Genomic DNA, 16,378 nt, shown 5'->3' with positions numbered 1-16,378 from the left:
AGTTAAAGATGTGAGTTGTCCTAGTAACCACACCATCTCACTACCTGCTGAGACACAGATGAATGTTGTCCATCCTCCCATCCGCCTCTCCTGCTCTCTATTTCTGTCAGTCTTACTTCTCACTGCTTCCGTTTGGTTTTGTTTTGTTTTGAGAAGATCTGGCCTTCAGTTCTCTGTGTAGCCCAGGTTGGCCTCAAACAAAATACAATAAATCTTTAATTTTTTCAAATCCATAAGATTATATCTTTATGTCTTCAGGGTACTAAAAAAATGATACATTAATAAACTTGAGTATTACATGATACCACCAATGTCTCCAAAATTTACAAAAGCAACTGGCTAGTACATATGCATATTTATGTGCATTTGTTTATTTATAACATACACAAGAGAAAACAAGCCAAGTGCATCATTGCAAAGTGAAAAATTCTTGTAATACAATTCAAGTCGAGAAATGGCTAGAACCTCTAAAAACTTATCCTTCCCTTTTCCTCAATGACAGTGAAAGATAACCACTCTCTCTCTCTTTTTTCATTTTTTTTCTTTATTAAGAAATTTTTTATTCATTTTACATACCAACCACAGATCCCTCTCTTCCCTCCTCCTGCTAGCACCCCCAGTCTTCCCCTCCAACTCACCCCCTATTTTCTCCCCCTAAAAGGTAAGGGCTCCCATAGAGAGTCAACAAAGCCTGTTACATTCAGTCGAGGCAGGTCTAAGACCCTCCCCCACTGCATCAAGGCTGTGCAAGATATCCCACCATAGATAATGGGTTCCAAAAAGCCAGCTCACGTACCAGGGATAGATCCTGATCCCCCTGCCGGGGCCCCTTAAACAGATGAAGCTACACAACTGTCTCGCTTGTGCACAGGGCCTAGTCCAGTCCCATGCAGGCTCCACAACTGTTGGTCTAAAGTTCAGGAGTTCCCACTAGTTTGGTTTGGTTGTCTCTGTAGATTTCCCCATGAAGGTCTTGACCCTCCTTGCTCATATAATCCCTCCTCCCTGCTCAGCCTGGTGCTTGGTGTGGATCTCTGCATCTGCTTCCATCAGTTACTGAATGACGGCTCTATAATGACAGGGTATTCACCAGTCTGGTTACAGGAGAAGGCCAGTTTAGGCACCCTCTCCACTATTGCTAGGAGTCTTAGCTGGGTCATCCTTTAGATTCCTGAGAGTTTCCCTGTACCAGGTTTCTCCCTAACCCCATAGTGGCTCTTTAATTTTATTTATTAATTTAGTTTTTCTGTGTTTTAGTTTTAAAAAGTAAGATCATGAACCATGTATTCTTCTGTGCTTCATCATTCATGATATTTTTTAGTTTTTTGTTTGTTTGTTTGTTTGTTTGTTTTTTCCAGACAGAGTTTCTCTGTGTTGTTTTGGTGCCTGTCCTGGATCTCTCTCTGTAGAAACCAGGCTGGCCTCGAACTCACAGAGCTCTGCCTGGCTCTGCCTCCCAAGTACTGGGATTAAAGGCATGCGCCACCACAGCTGGCATTCATGATATTTTTTAATTTATCTATATCATCACATATAGATAGAATTAGTTCATTTTAATTGCATACACACTTGGCAGTTTTTAAATTAATCGCGTACCTATTATTTTGATGGACATCCGAGATAGTTCCAGCTAGTGGGTCACTAGGAATAATACTGGTACTTTTTTTTCATGATTCTTGTGTCCAGTTACACACATTTTGGTTGGTTATGTTGCCAAGAATTGTGTTTATATTTAATTTTAAAGTTTAGTGATTTTTAACTCCCATCAGCAATGTTTGGAAATTCAGTTTGTTCCACATATTCCCCAGTTCTCTGTGTGGTTGCAGATGTGTGTGCTTGTGGAGGCCAGAGGATACCTCTGATGTCCTTTCTTGGGCTTTGAGTATTGTTTTCTTTCTTTTTTGAGACACATTCTCTGAACTAGAACTTGCCAGATAGCCTAGGCTGGTTGGTTAGGAGGCCCCAGGGATCCCCATCTTCACCTCCCCAACACTGACATTACAAGGGTGCTTCACTAAGTCCTACTTTTCTTATGTGGACTCTGAATTGAACTCAAGTCTCCAGTCTGAAAAGCAAGTACTTTACCAACAGAGCCACTCCCCCGCTAGCCCTGTTTTCGCCAGTCTTGAATTTGAATTTGTACTAGTTTTCATTTATGCTTTCCTGATGTCTACTGAGCTTGAGCTCCTTTTCTGTTAGCTGAACTCCTCAGAATACTTTTATATACTGATCCATTTTGTCTGTTTCTCAACTGATTAGAAGTTCTTTATTTTAGATACATTATATATCTTGGAAATGTCTTCTGTTTATGCTTTTTGTTTTTATTTTCTTAATGTTCTTTTTTTTTGTAAGTTCTTAATTATAATGTAGTCCAGTTTGTTGGTATTTTTTATTTTAAATGTTGTCTTACTTTCATATTTGCTCAGATGTGATACCATGACCAAGGCAACTTACAGAAGAAACAGTTTATGCGAGTTTATGGTTTCAGAGGGTTATAACCATCACGGTGAGGAACATGGTGGCAGGCAGGCAGCATGGCTCTAGAATAGTAGCTGAGAGTGCTCTAACTGGGAATGGCTGTGGCTTTTGAGCCCGCAGAGCCTACCCCAGTGACACACCTTCTCCAACAATGTGACACCTCCTAATCCTGTGAGCCTGGAGGGGCCATTTTCATTCAAACCACCACAAATGTTCGTTTCTTTTTTTTCTTTTTTTTTTGCTCTAGTTTAAAAAGTCTTTCTCCTAAGGTTATAGAAGTATTTCTTGGTTCTTTTATACAAATTTATTATTTTGTATTTAAGTTTACAGTTCTCTTGGAATTGATTTTTGCGAATGATATTATTTTACCACAGTTGTCTGCTTGACCTGGATCCATAAGCAAAAAGATAACACATTCTACATCTACCCCTGCCCCAGTTCTGAATTATCTCTTTGATCCTAACTTATTAACATGTATGTATAAGTGTGTATCATTATATTTATGCATTCTAAATACCTTTTAATTTGCAAATTTTGTTTATTCTTTGCTATAGTTTGACTCTTAATGCATCCCAAAGGCTGTGTCATAAAAGCTTAGTCTCATTTGATGATGCTATTGGGAGGCTGTAGAAACTCTAGGAGGAAGTTAGTGCCTGTGAATTTTCTTGAGAAAGATATATTTTGTCCCTAGCTCCTGGCTCTTTTCCTCTGCTTCCTGGCTACCATGGATAGCTCAGCTTCACTGCAGTCCCTGCTAGGACATATGATGCTCATTTTACATATAACAATGGAGCCAAGCAACTGAGCCAAAACCATGAGCCACAGTAAACTTTTTTTTGTTTTGTTTTGTTTTTTGTTTTTTCGAGACAGGGTTTCTTTGTGTAGTTTTGGTGCCTTTCCTGGAACTCACTTTGTAGTCTAGGCTGGCCTTGAACTCACAGAGATCCGCCTGGCTCTGCCTCTTGAGTGCTGGGATTAAAGGCGTGCACCACCACCGCCCAGCCACAGAAAACTCTTCTTCAAGTTATTTTCCTGGGGATTTCATCACAGGGACGGAACATTTTCTCTTACCACTATCAAGCTCTGTAAATTATAACCTTATGCATGCTGCTATCCGATAGAGCTAGCCTGATCTTCTTGTTCTTTGTAAAATTGTCTTAGTTCTCTTTCTATTTCCTTTCAGAATTGGCTTTCAGTTCCTGTGACTATTTTTAAATATTGATTCGAATATCATTGGGTATGTAGACCAGTTTGGGGGAAACTAGCTTTAGGAGACAGACTTCATACTGTGAATTCTCTCTTTACTTCTTTAGGTCTTTAATTTCTACTGATTAATTTATCAAATACAAAATTTTTATAGGAGTTTTATACTCCTTTTGTGAAATTTATATTTGATGATACTAGAAATGACTGTCTTTCGTTATTTAAAATTTGTGGTGTCAGTATATACAAATATGATTAATTTTGCATTTTGGCCTTGTAACTAACAACATTATTAAATTTACTTCCTGATTTTAAGACTTTTTTGGAGTGGTTAACACACAAGAGTTTCTTCTTTCATTGAACCATCACACCTCTCATCTGTTTAACTGTTTCAATGTTGCATTAATTAACCTGGACTTCCACCAGAGTGTTGAATAAATGTCATAAGAATTTATTTTTGTGTTAGCCCTAAGGGAAAGGCTTTCAACATTTTTCCCCTAAGGTGTGATGTTTGAAGTGTAGTTCTTTGGTTTTGAGCGTGTGTGTGTGTGTGTGTGTGTGTGTGTGTGTGTGTGTGTGTGTGTAGATGTGTAAGCATCTGTTTTATTAAGGTCTTTCTAGTCTTACTTACAATAAATATATCTTGAAGTTCATCAAATGTTTGTTAAAAATAAAATAGTAAATGATTATATTTTTAATCCTCTTATTTGTGAGTTTATTTACCAGGTTTATTTCTATTGCTTCCTTCATGTGCCTTTTTTGAGTTTATTTTGCTGTTCTTTTTTTAACCTTTTGCTTTAAGCCTTTTTTTTTCTTTAAGCCTTTTTTTTTTTTCTAATACAGATTGAGCATGCCTGTATTAGAAAATTCAGATTCCAAAATGCTCTAAAATCTGGAACCTTTGAGTGCTAATATGATAACAGATTTTTGTGGTAGTTTGGATTTGGGTTTCCAGATTAGAAGTGTTCAACAGATAAAGTCTAATCAAATATTTTTAAATTATGAAACGATTCCTAAACCTGAAGAACAAAGGCAATTTAATTCTGAATCAAAGATATAGAACTTTTATACTATTAAGTTATGATTCATCACATTTAAACTATTGTTTAATTCAGAATACATATTTTTGTAATTCTTCCCTGAGACCCAAAGGTTATGTAAAAGCAGGTTTTTGTTTTTTAACTTTCATATATCTGTAGACTCTCCCTATTGACTTCTTTTTTCTATTTTTGTTAGTGAATCTAACTAATATATTGTGTGTGTGTGTGTGTGTGTGTGTGTGTGTGTGTGTGTGTGTATGGTTTTTCAAGACAGGGTTTCTCTGTGTAGCTTTGGAGCCTGTCCTGGAACTCACTCTATAGCCCAGGTGTGTGTGTGTGTGTGTGTGTGTGTGTGTGTGTGTGTGTGTGTGTGTATGGTTTTTCAAGACAGGGTTTCTCTGTGTAGCTTTGGAGCCTATCCTGGAACTCTATAGCCCAGGCTGGCTTCGAACTTACAGAGCTCTGCCTGGTTCTGCCTCCCAGTGCAGGGATTAAAGGTGTGCACCACCACAGCCCAGCTTTAGTTAGTATTCTAATCAGATAACATGAAGGTTTTTTTTTTTCCTATTTCTTTGAAAGTTATTGAGCTTTGCTTTGTTGCATGTACATCTTGAAAGATTGTGTATTTGTTGGGTAGTATCTTATTATGTTTTCTTTTAATTTCTTTATTTTTTAATAAAAAAATTATATATATATATGTACATGCATATATATATATATGCCTGCATGAACATCTATGCATCACATGCGTGTATTGCTGGTGGAGACCAAAGGAGTGTTGGATTCCATGAGTCTGCTGTTGCAGACAGTTGTGAGCTGCCATGTGAGTGCTGGGAATTGAATTCAGATTCTCTAGAACAAGCTAGTGTTGTAATTGCTGAGTGATTTCTCTAGCCCCTCTTAAAATTTTCATTTATTTATGCAGGTGCTGGCGTGCACAGAGGATGTGTGCATGTGTGACTGTGTGTAAGTGTGTGTGTGTGTGTGTGTGTGTGTGTGTGCGTGTGTGCGTGCACGCAGAATGCACACAGAAGTCACATGACGGAGTGGCTCTGTCCTACCCTGTTGATTCTAGAGATTGAACTCATGTAGTCTGGCTTGGTGACAGGTACCTTTATCTCCTGAGCCATCTTGCTTTCCCTGTTTCTTTCCTGATGTGCACACAGATATAGCATATTAGTAAGAACTCTCAGCCTTATTCTGGGCCATCTTTTTCATGGTCTCGTGACATTCCCGTTGAAATTGCATTCTGTGTCCTACAATTTCTTTTCAGTATAGAATGGATAATCTTTTCAACTGACTTTAAATGTCCACAGCTAGGTGTGGTGGTGGCTCATGCCTGTAGTCCTAGCACCCAGCAGGCAAAGACAGAAGATTCCAGTAAGTCAGGCCAGCCTGGGGTACATATGAGTTCTAGATTAGCCCAAGTGAAGCCCTATCTTCAAGAAAGAAGAGAGAGAGAGAGAGAGAGAGAGAGAGAGAGAGAGAGAGAGAGAGAGAGAGAGAAAGGAAGAGAAAGGAAATAAAGAAGAAAGAATATGATTCATATCTTCCTAATCCTTTTTAGTATAGAAGTGGGAACAAAAAAACAATGGAGAATGTTTCCACTTCTGCCAGAAAAGACTGATAATTCAAACTTATGGAAGAAAAGATTAGTTCTTTGTAACTGTTCTGTATTCCAATTGGGAGTCATTATTTGGTTTATGAATATTAAAAAGACCTAATTTTACATTCTGAAATGATGTGCTGAAATTGATGATTCATCTTATGAGAAGCAATCTTAGAGACTAGAAATCTTTCATTGGATATATCAGATAGTAGCTGCTATTTGTCTAGTTTTGCAAAATAGACTTATTGAAATTGGTTTTCTTTTTTCAGATGATAAGCTAAATGATATTCTTAGACAGCATCATATTGAACATATTTTCAAAGACCCAACTATGCAGGTATGTGGAATAATTTGTAACAAACTAGATTAAAATTTGGTTGTAAATATATTCTACATCCTTATGAATTATTGATTACAGTCAATCTAAATCTTCAATATGAATTCTACTTAGAATTATTCACATTTGAAGTTGCCTATAATCTTTGAAATTTTGCTTATAGCTTTGATTCTTGTAAGGGAAAATTTGATTTTGCTAACTGAAAGTAAGTTCTTTGTCCATAGAAATTGCTCAATTTTTTTTTCTATCTGTGGAACTAATGTTATATATGTTAAAGTAGCTGAGGTCTGAAATGGGAATTCATTCAAGCTCTGAAACATACTAAAGTTATTTCTCGAAATGTGGCTAGCTGTATAACTATTTCAATTGTTGCAAATTATGATAACATTGAAAAAGCTGGGAATGTTGGTTAAGTGTCCTGCATGTGTAAGGCCCCAAGTTTGATTCCTATCTCCTCAATTAAAAAACCCAGAAATTATAACTGAAACATAAACTAACACAGATAATAATAATATATGCATTGATTTTTAATGTTTATTTCCTGAAGTGTTGCTTTTTTACTTTGATTTTAGATTTTATCAACAAGGTGAACTTAATCTGGTAAATATATATTATAGCATGGGTCTGAAAGCTTGTAGAAGCAGTAGCAGCAGCAAAAGAGAGAGTTTTGAAGCTCCAGAAGCTCTCTGGGTGCTTTTGCAGCACATCCGCTGGAAGCTACAGCTGCTTGATCGTGGACGTGTTTTTCCTAGTGACACAGCCATGAATGCAAGACAGCCATCAGTGGTTTCTGTGTTATGCATGTGATCTTAATTATTGGAAACCTCAAGGTAGCAAACCAGTCAGGCACACATCTTCCCTACTGTTATAGACTACACCTGCTCTAATCCTTAGCAGGTGTAGGTTCTTTTCTACATGTGCAGTTTTTATAACCAAATCATAAATCTTGATTCCTCTTCTTAATCTTCGTGGCAGAATATGTTTCTGTCTCCCAACTCCTGTGTACTCTTCCATACCTCCCAGACTTCCATTACAGGTGTCTTGATTTTCCCTGTGTACTTTGCAGTGGTGAGAGCAGAGGTGATGTGGTAACATAAAATGGGTATCGAGCTCCTCTCTAGCAGTGATGTCTAAATCTTTACCATGTTTAGTTCATCCCTTGGAGATTCGTTATCCTTGTACAGCTAAAAAGCATGGAGAAAAGTAGAACACAGTCTGCAGATTCAGCCCTGGAGCCAGAAGTGGAGTGGTGAGGGTAGAGGGGCTAGGGCTACAAGCAAAAAGTATGCAGGGAGTCCTAATGACAGACTGGCAGTCCTACCCACAGGTAAAACCCACAGTTCTTGAAAGCCGTAAGTCCTCCTGTGTGGTAGCCTAGCATTGGAAAAGAGAGCAATTGCAATGCTCTTAATATCAAAGAACACTCTGGATAGGTGCTACCTTGAGAAGAGGCTTTTGTCTGAGATGGAGCATTCTAGAGATGCAAAAATAAGGAGCAGTCATAAGTTGTGAAGCTTGCGGACATAGGGCCAGGTAGAAGATAGGCAGGAGAAGTAGCAGGGCTGGGGTGTGGGGAGCAGGTAGATATGGATGTGCTAAGAAATTTAAGGAGCACAGAGCGCAGGCTGTGGAGGGCATAGTGGATGATAGCCCCCAGCCCCTGGCAAGGAGCCAGTCTGTTTCCAGTGGGTTACAGAACTAACTCATGGATCTCAGACTACTTGGCCTCTGGAGCTGTCTGACTGCTGCCTCTTGGCTTGCTACCCGCAGTACTGAGAGCCTTGAACTCAGGTTCAGCAGTTTACTCTGCTGCCTCAGCTTCCTCTCCCCACACTGTTTTACAGCTGAGCAGAGTGTGAGAGCCAGAGAGTGCTGTGTTCCTTCTAGTCTCCCTCTCCAGTGTGAAACTTAGTGGTCTTGTGTTTTGCCGGCTCTCTATGGTCACCCATCCCCCATTTGGACACTTTTTGGTGCACAAACTTTGGAGACTGGAGTTCAAAGAAATCTGTATAGTAGGTAATAAGTAAAAGGTCAGAATGAGAATTTTATACCATCATCTTTCTGTAGTACATAGATTTTTATAACCATCCACAGACAATATTAAGTCCTTTTTTAAGAGTCCAAGAATTCAATAGAGAAGTTACAGCACACTGTGAGACAAAGTAAAACTAAATGAAATGAACTTGAAGATTAGCGGCATCAACGATAGTAAAAACTATTTCACCTTACCACATTAGCCCTCCCTCAAGGCAGCCTATGATTCCTCCTGTGGGTGAGAGTAAGAATGTAGTGAGTGGTCTCAGTGAGCAACAGAAACATACCAATAGGGACCTCAGTAATTTTAGAAAAAGGGTCTGTGTAACAAAAGGTAACAATATAAAAAGACAAACTGAAAGTTTTAGAGGTAAAAACCACAATACATAAGATTTTTAAAATGTAATAGATCCTCAACATCAGACTTGAAATAGAAGTAACCTGTAGACTTGAAAACATCTGAAATTATCTTTTCAGAGAAATAGAAAATAATGAAGAAAACATTTATGGGACACAACCAAGAAAAATAATATGCAAATTTCTTCAAGTATCAGGAGGAGGATAAAAAGAATTGCAAAAGTTACTTAAAGAAATAAGGAAAACTTAATAAAACTCGAGATAAATCTAGACATCCAAGATCATAGGTTTTCAAAATAGGTTCAACCCCTAAGACATATTGTAATTGAGTGTTCAGAAATTTTGTATTCAGAGAATTTTGAAAACAGCAGCACTAGACAATGACTCACTATATACAAATTAAACTTCCTAAGGTTGTCAGTAAATTCTTTAGCAGAAACCTCACAACCAGGTAGGGTGGGGTGGTTTATTTCAAGTACAGAACAAAACTGTCAATTAAGAATTTACCTGTCAAAACTGCCCATTAGAAATAAAAGAGATAAAGAATAGCTGAGAGACTTCATAACCCTAAAACTGCAACAAATTATAAAGACAGTTTTGATTAAGCTGAAATAAAATAGCACTGATTATTACCATGTTAACTATGAAAGTAAAGCTTACCTACAAGAATATTCTGTTATTGCCACTGTGCTCTTTAGGTCACTTTAATTCTTGTATAGAACTTAAAAGGCAGAAATGCTAAAAGCAACTTTAGCTACAATTATTTCCTGAAGAATATACATAAAAACAATAGTTTGTAACTTGGAAACTTTAATTGTATGGGAGAGAATAACAATATAAAGTTTTTTTTACATCATTCCAAAAGTTCAGTTATAAACAGCTTCCTCTATTACAAGTTTGAGATGTTTATGTATGTTTCATGCTCAATACAAAGCCAAAGCACGTAGATACACAAGTGATAGAGAAGAGAATCAAAACATGCTATTTGTAGAACTCATCAATCACAGTAAAGAAAGCAAAAGAGGGTGAGAACAAAGGAACTTCTTCTTTCTAGGACTTAGTGTATTCTCCAATTTGTCCTAACATTTATTGTATTATGTGGTGTTTTCTAGGTAAATGACTAAATTATCTGTACATAATAATAGTGTCACATGTTGTTCTTTTGCCTTTAAATCTTCCTTACAGCCGTGTTGACCAGAACTTTTAACAGTGATAGTAAGCAGCCTTGCATTGTTACTGAACTTAATGTAAGCGTCCCTTGTTCACCACAAATAACGATAATGAGTGTTGATGGCTGGTAGATATTTCATCAAATAGAAAATTCTTTATAGTTCTAGTTGGCCAGTTTTTATCCTGTATTGTTATATTTACCAAATGCAATTCAGTGTTTTTCTTTTCTCCCTTTTTTTGAAAACTTTTAATGACATTTAATTTTAAGCCTGTTTCAGTTTTAGCTAGAGTAATATGAGAAAACATTTCTTTCTTTTTTTTTTTTTAAATAGAGAAAACCTTTTTAAAAACCTATTTTCTGTTATAGAACAGCATGTCCAAAGGAGGCAGAGGTGACGTACTAGTAAACTCAATAGATGACCAAAGGTAAAGTATTATCAGATACATATTATTTTTTAAAATGCTTAATCATTGAAAGAGTTCCTTTAGTTTAGGGATGTTTATTTTACGGTCCACTGTAATGAAGCATTAATGACCTGCTATTGTTCATAAAAATATTGGCGGAGTCTGTAAAAGTGGATTGTAATGGAGGATGATCTTGCCTGCCCCTCAGGGTATTTGGTAATATATATACAAGTAAACCCCGTGGAAAGTGAGACTTTCCTGGGTGGCAGCCAGAAAAGCTGTTGTCATCCTTCAGTGCTCAAGCCTTCTCTCCTCCCGCCCCTTCCAGACAGTCAAGGAGCGTTCAGTCCAAAATACTACTTTTTTAAGGGTTTAATTGAAAAGCAAATTATTGGTTCCTACTAAACACAAATTTTTATTTTGGGATTTGTTTTACTTGTTAGATACTTAAAGTAAATGGGACTGAATACACCATCTTTTAATTCTGTATTTTCCTTTAGTTCTTTACCTCCTCTTATTGCTGAGTATGAGAAACATCTGGAAGAGCTAAGCAGACAGCTGACCTATTACCAGGTATAAAGTCATAATTGCTAAGCTTTTGAATGGTTTTACTATGAGAAGAAAATTTGAAAGTCTCATTCATCTGTAAATGTTATGTTTAGAAATTAGCTTCAGTTTCCTTTTAAATACGGTATTCCATTGTCCTTGCTCTCTGGCAGAGGCATCTTTTAGAAGCTTGGGGCTGTGTCATAATTGCATTGTTATTTGCTTGTATCTCTGTGCTCAGAACAGTCTCATAGCCTTTCATACTTTACCCTTATCCTACCCATATTTGTCACTATTTGCAGAATGGTTTCCCCCCATTTTCAGATCTATTTCTGTCAGATGCCTTTATGTTATGTCTTTTAGATAAGATATTATTAACCCACTTCCAATATAGGCTTCATTTCTAGTAGATTTTTTTTTTCTATTACTAGTGTAAGTTTATCTTAAGAATAATGGAAATAAACTCGGGAAGCTGTCTATAGGCAGGCCTGTCTCGGGGCTTCTGAGATAAAGTCATGTAAAACGAAACATAATATAGGATTGTTATTTCAGTTACCCACATTTCATTTCTTTGAATTGAAATAAATGTATTTTACCTTTCCTCCCAAATTTTCTGATGCCAGGATAACAGTATAAGTATTTTATTTTTAAAAGACTTTGTTTTTAAAATTAGCTTACAAAGTAATAGGTTTCCATGTGGGGTTTTCCTCCATACTTTGTTTTTGTTGACCCCTCCTGCTCCCCCTCCGTGAGTACTTGCACTTTTCCTTAGCTCCCTCTCCCACCTGCCCTCTGCCCTACTTCTGTTGTTGGTTTCCCCACTGTCTTCTCTAAAGGTGCTGCTGCTGCTGCTACTGCTTCCTTCTAGAATGAATGAAGAATTGTAAAAATTAAACATGAAAAACAAAGCTGCCAATCAAATAACAGACAATTCACAAACAAAAGAAATACAAATGGCAGATAAATATTTAGAAGTATTTCTTAATCAGAACTTCTGTGTCTCAGGCTAAGCCCGCCAGCTGACAATGGCTGCTCTTTGTTAGAGCTTGAATCTACTAATGATTGTATTTGGCTTAGATACCAAACCCTGAATCAATTCACTAATGGTAAAGAAAGCAGGGTTAATTTGATGCAAATGTGAGAAAGCATAATGACTTTGTATAAAAATAACCCCTGGAGACTGATTTTCTCAGAACGCTGCTGTGGGACTGGCAGATGCTAGGCCCATTGACTTTCTCTTACTGCATGGACAGGAAGAGATTCTGTGCTGTGCTTTAAAGTGTAGCACACAGTAAGCTTTGAAGGCTTTCCATCTCTCTTACAAAATACCTGAGAAAAATCAGCTTAAAGGAGCGAAGGTGGACTTTGGCAAATGGTTTCAATCCAGGATACCTGGCTCTACTACTTTGGTCTGAGAAGGGACAGACTATCATGGTAGCTGGAGAACATGGTGAGGGGCTGCTCACTTCATGGTGCCTGGGAAGCAGAGAGAAGAAAGAGGGGTGCCATGACAAAATGTCTTTGAAGGCATACCCCTGGTGACCTGTGTGTTCAAATAAGCAGTGTCTCTGAATTGTCCATTAAGCTATGGATTAATTTGTTGATGAAGTTTGAGCCCTTATGATGCAGTCTCTTCTCAGGTTCCCATCTCTGAACATAAGCTTCCAAAATATAAGTCTATGCAAAATAAAATTGCATTTTATTCTCAACTTTAGTATAGGCCTTTGAATATCTGGTAAATCCCAGGGCTGATGAGAACAAGAGAATTAGAGCTAAATTGTTTTTTACATTTAATTAATACATTTAATTAATAATACCTTTACTAAGAAAACACAACGCTTCCAACTCCTAAGAGTAAAGTTAGATATTTTCTTTACATAAAGACTTATGTAGACTTTTCACTTCCAAGTTTATTCCTTTGTAAACTTATAAATTAAGTGAAGGTATAGTGGTACATCTGTATTATCTTAAGACAATTCTTAAGTTAATTCATTTCCCAATCTTTATAGTGTAAAGAATTTTAGCCTTTGGCCATTTAGACTTAAAACATCCACAACAATGTCTTTTTTCCTTTAGATGGGCAATTAAAGAACAACAAAAGTCCTTTTGGTGTAAATGGTGTTTTGCTTTTCGTTTTAGAACTAACAGATTTAAAGTTGCTACTTAATTCACTCTCTGAATTGCTATGATGATACATTGTGTACTTCTGTTGTTCCAGAACAGCTAGTTGTCTGGAAATTAAACGCTCTTAAAATCTCTTATAACCTCTGTGACTCCTGGGTCTCTTTAATGAGCTGTTTTCTGAAGTGCTTGACTTAAGTTTCTCATTTGGTGTTCTTACCACCTATGGGTGATTACTGAATTCGTTATAGAAGGAAGCTACACAAGAAAGCCCAAGAGTCTTCAATGAGAGTAATAGTGCTATATTTTTTTTTAGAGACGAAAAAAAGGATGTTGATATCTATTTCTAATAATAGCATATCTATACTCACATAGATATAATTAATAAGTAAAGCTAGTTTTAAGAATTATAGATGTATTTGGTCATAGTGGTAAGTTTCTTTAGTTCTAGCACTCAAGAGACAGAGGCAGGTAGATTTCTGTGAGTTTGAAGCCAGACTTAGTGACATATAGAGAGTTTCAGGACAGCCAGGACTACATAGACAGACTCTCAAAATAAATAAATAAATAAATAAATAAATAAATAAATAAATAAATAAATAATAAATATGTATATAAACAAACAAACAAAATCTAACACACTGAAAGAGAAAAAAGCTGGGCAGTGTTGGCGCATGCCTTTAACCCCAGCACTCGGGAGGCAGAGGCAGGCGGATCTCTGTGAGTTCGAGGCCAGCCTGGTCCACAAAGCGAGCTCCAGGAAAGGAGCAAAGCTACACAGGAAAACCCTGTCTCAGAAAAAAAAAAAAAAGAAAGAAAGAAAAGGATTACAGACATGACCAAGAAATAGTATACCTTCAAAGTAGGAAAGGCATGCTGTAATTCTATGTATAAAGATAGCCACCACCACCCCCAAAAAAAGTATAATAGGAAATTTTTGATGATATAAGAAGTACTATGTAGATTTTCATTCCTTCCAAATAATTAAATATTTTCAAGTATTTTATAGTAAAGTCCTTAATGTGACTTATGTAATATATATATATTTTTCTATATAATCATTTACAGTATTAGATACTTTTCAAGTTAGAGTATTTTTGCAAATGTGATCAATAGTCAGTTATCTGGTAGTACATTAATTCATTTTAGTTTAACTGAAATTCTGGCCTAGCCGGAACTTGGGAAAAATTCAGCTTTGATGCCAAGTTCATATTAAAAGGTGGTTAGTGATTTCTTAAGCCAAGCTGCTTTGAGCCTCTCTGAGTAGGAGACAGACAGATTTAGAGAGCTGCCTGTTCACACATCTCTTGCCAGGTCTGCTCCAGGCTTGGCTCATCTCCTTTACCCTTGAGTGCACAATCAGGACTGATGGATGTATTTTGAGCTGAGTGTACCTTTGTTTTAAACATGTTTCCATAACTAGCTCTTTTTGAAAACTGACTCCTTATTTTGCCATTTTTCTTTTATTAAATTCCCTATTCCTTTCCCTTTGAAATACTAATAATCTCTTTATTATCTCAGAGAAAATCAGTGAAACTTTCATTCTCATTACAGTATGGATTGTAATCTTCACTGCATTCTAGTTAGTGGGTTTTTAAGTCATCTAGCCTGCAAAATATGTCAGTGACCATATCTGTTTACCATGGCAACCTTGTTTAGAACAGGTTCAGATAATTGCTAAGGATGGTGAGGTAGAGAGTGAATAATTGCTAAAGAAGACCTTAATTTTCTCTTTCAGCATTCCCATTTTACCTCTTGAAGTAGGAGAGAACCTACATACTGATATGGGCTTCCCCTAAATAGATACATTAATCAAGATATATTGTAGCTGGAAGTTTCTCTGGTCCCAGCCAGCCGTGGGTCCTGACAAATCTCTTCCATCCACAGTCCCACAGCTGCTTATAAAGTAATCAGAGGCTTATATTAATTACAGACTGTATGGTCTATGGCTTCAGCTTCTTGCTAGCTAGCTCTTTCATCTTAAATTAACCCATTCCTATTCTATATGTTGCCATGTAGCCATGGCATTATCCATCCACTAGCATCTTGGTGCTCCTTTTGCGGCAGCTGGTGTCTCTCTCAACTCCATCCTCTCTGTATCTCTGCTTGAATTTCCCTCCTGGCTTTAAGCTTTCTTGCCATAGGCCAAAACAGCTTTATTTATTATCCAATGGGAGCCACACATATTCACAGTATACAGAAATACATCTCACAGCAATATATTTTCAAGGTATAACAATCAACTGGGTTTTTGCTTTTTTGTTTGTTTGATTTGTTTTATTTTCCAAGACAGGGTTTCTCTAATGGCTCTGGCTGTCTTGGAACTCACTTTGTAGACCAGGCTTGCCTCCAACTCACAGATATTTACCTGCCTCTGTCTCCCAAGTGCTGGTATGAAAGGCATATGCCACCATGTACAACTCAACTGGTATTTTTATTATACTGAAGTGTATCTTCCTTTGTTTTCCTGGATGTATATTTTTAAATATTTCTCAATTATTTCATAAAATGTTTTTATTTATTTATAATCTATTCAAATTGAATGTCTTATTATGTTTGGTACATTGTTAAACTACCTACCTGTGATAATACTTGTTAAATGTCATGAATAAATTTTATCTGTAAATATCAAAAAGTTTGTCTGGCTTGCATGTGAATTGAGTACTAAATGGAGATCTAATTGTCTGGAGAATGTATTACTACACTGTGTTTTATTCTTGTAGAAACACATGGGTGAGATGAAACTACAACTTGAAACTGTCATCACTGAAAATGAAAGGTAACCCAGCCAGTTGGTCTTTTGTTGCTTTAGATAACTTTTATTTTTTTTCTTTGATACATAGAGTATAGCTAGAGTTTTTTTTCTGGGTCCCGCCAAACCCCAGCAGTCCAACAGCCCACTTATAACATAAACACATAGATGCTTATATTATTTAAACTGTTTGACCTAATGGCTCAGGCATCTTGCTAGCTGTTCTTATATCTTAAATTAACCCATATCTATTAGTCTAAAAGTTGCCACATGGCTTGTGGCTTACTGGTACCTTACATCTTGCTTTTCTTGGCAGTGGCTGGCAG

At 36.8% G+C, this 16,378-nt stretch overlaps 1 protein-coding gene across 5 annotated transcripts in view; it reads left to right on the top strand.

The window, feature by feature from the left end:
- Sclt1 (sodium channel and clathrin linker 1) overlaps positions 1-16,378 on the top strand; it is a 111,343-nt gene that overhangs the window by 2,153 nt on the left and 92,812 nt on the right. For 3 of the 5 annotated variants that reach the window (XM_028895053.2, XM_037206571.1, XM_037206570.1), the window contains exons 2-5: positions 6,600-6,667; positions 10,596-10,654; positions 11,134-11,206; positions 16,024-16,079. In XM_028895053.2, the coding sequence (XP_028750886.1) occupies positions 6,600-6,667; positions 10,596-10,654; positions 11,134-11,206; positions 16,024-16,079 (256 nt within the window). Of the gene's footprint in view, positions 1-3,661; positions 3,716-6,599; positions 6,668-10,595; positions 10,655-11,133; positions 11,207-16,023; positions 16,080-16,378 lie in introns of those variants that run through there. The other 2 variants (XM_028895054.2, XM_028895055.2) reach the window with 2 other exon arrangements.

Source organism: Peromyscus leucopus, chromosome 6 (assembly GCF_004664715.2).
Source record: "Peromyscus leucopus breed LL Stock chromosome 6, UCI_PerLeu_2.1, whole genome shotgun sequence".
Taxonomy (NCBI): Eukaryota; Metazoa; Chordata; class Mammalia; order Rodentia; family Cricetidae; genus Peromyscus; species Peromyscus leucopus.
The sequence above is the reverse complement of the archived record's forward strand: the minus strand, read 5'-3'. Positions and strand labels throughout refer to the sequence as shown.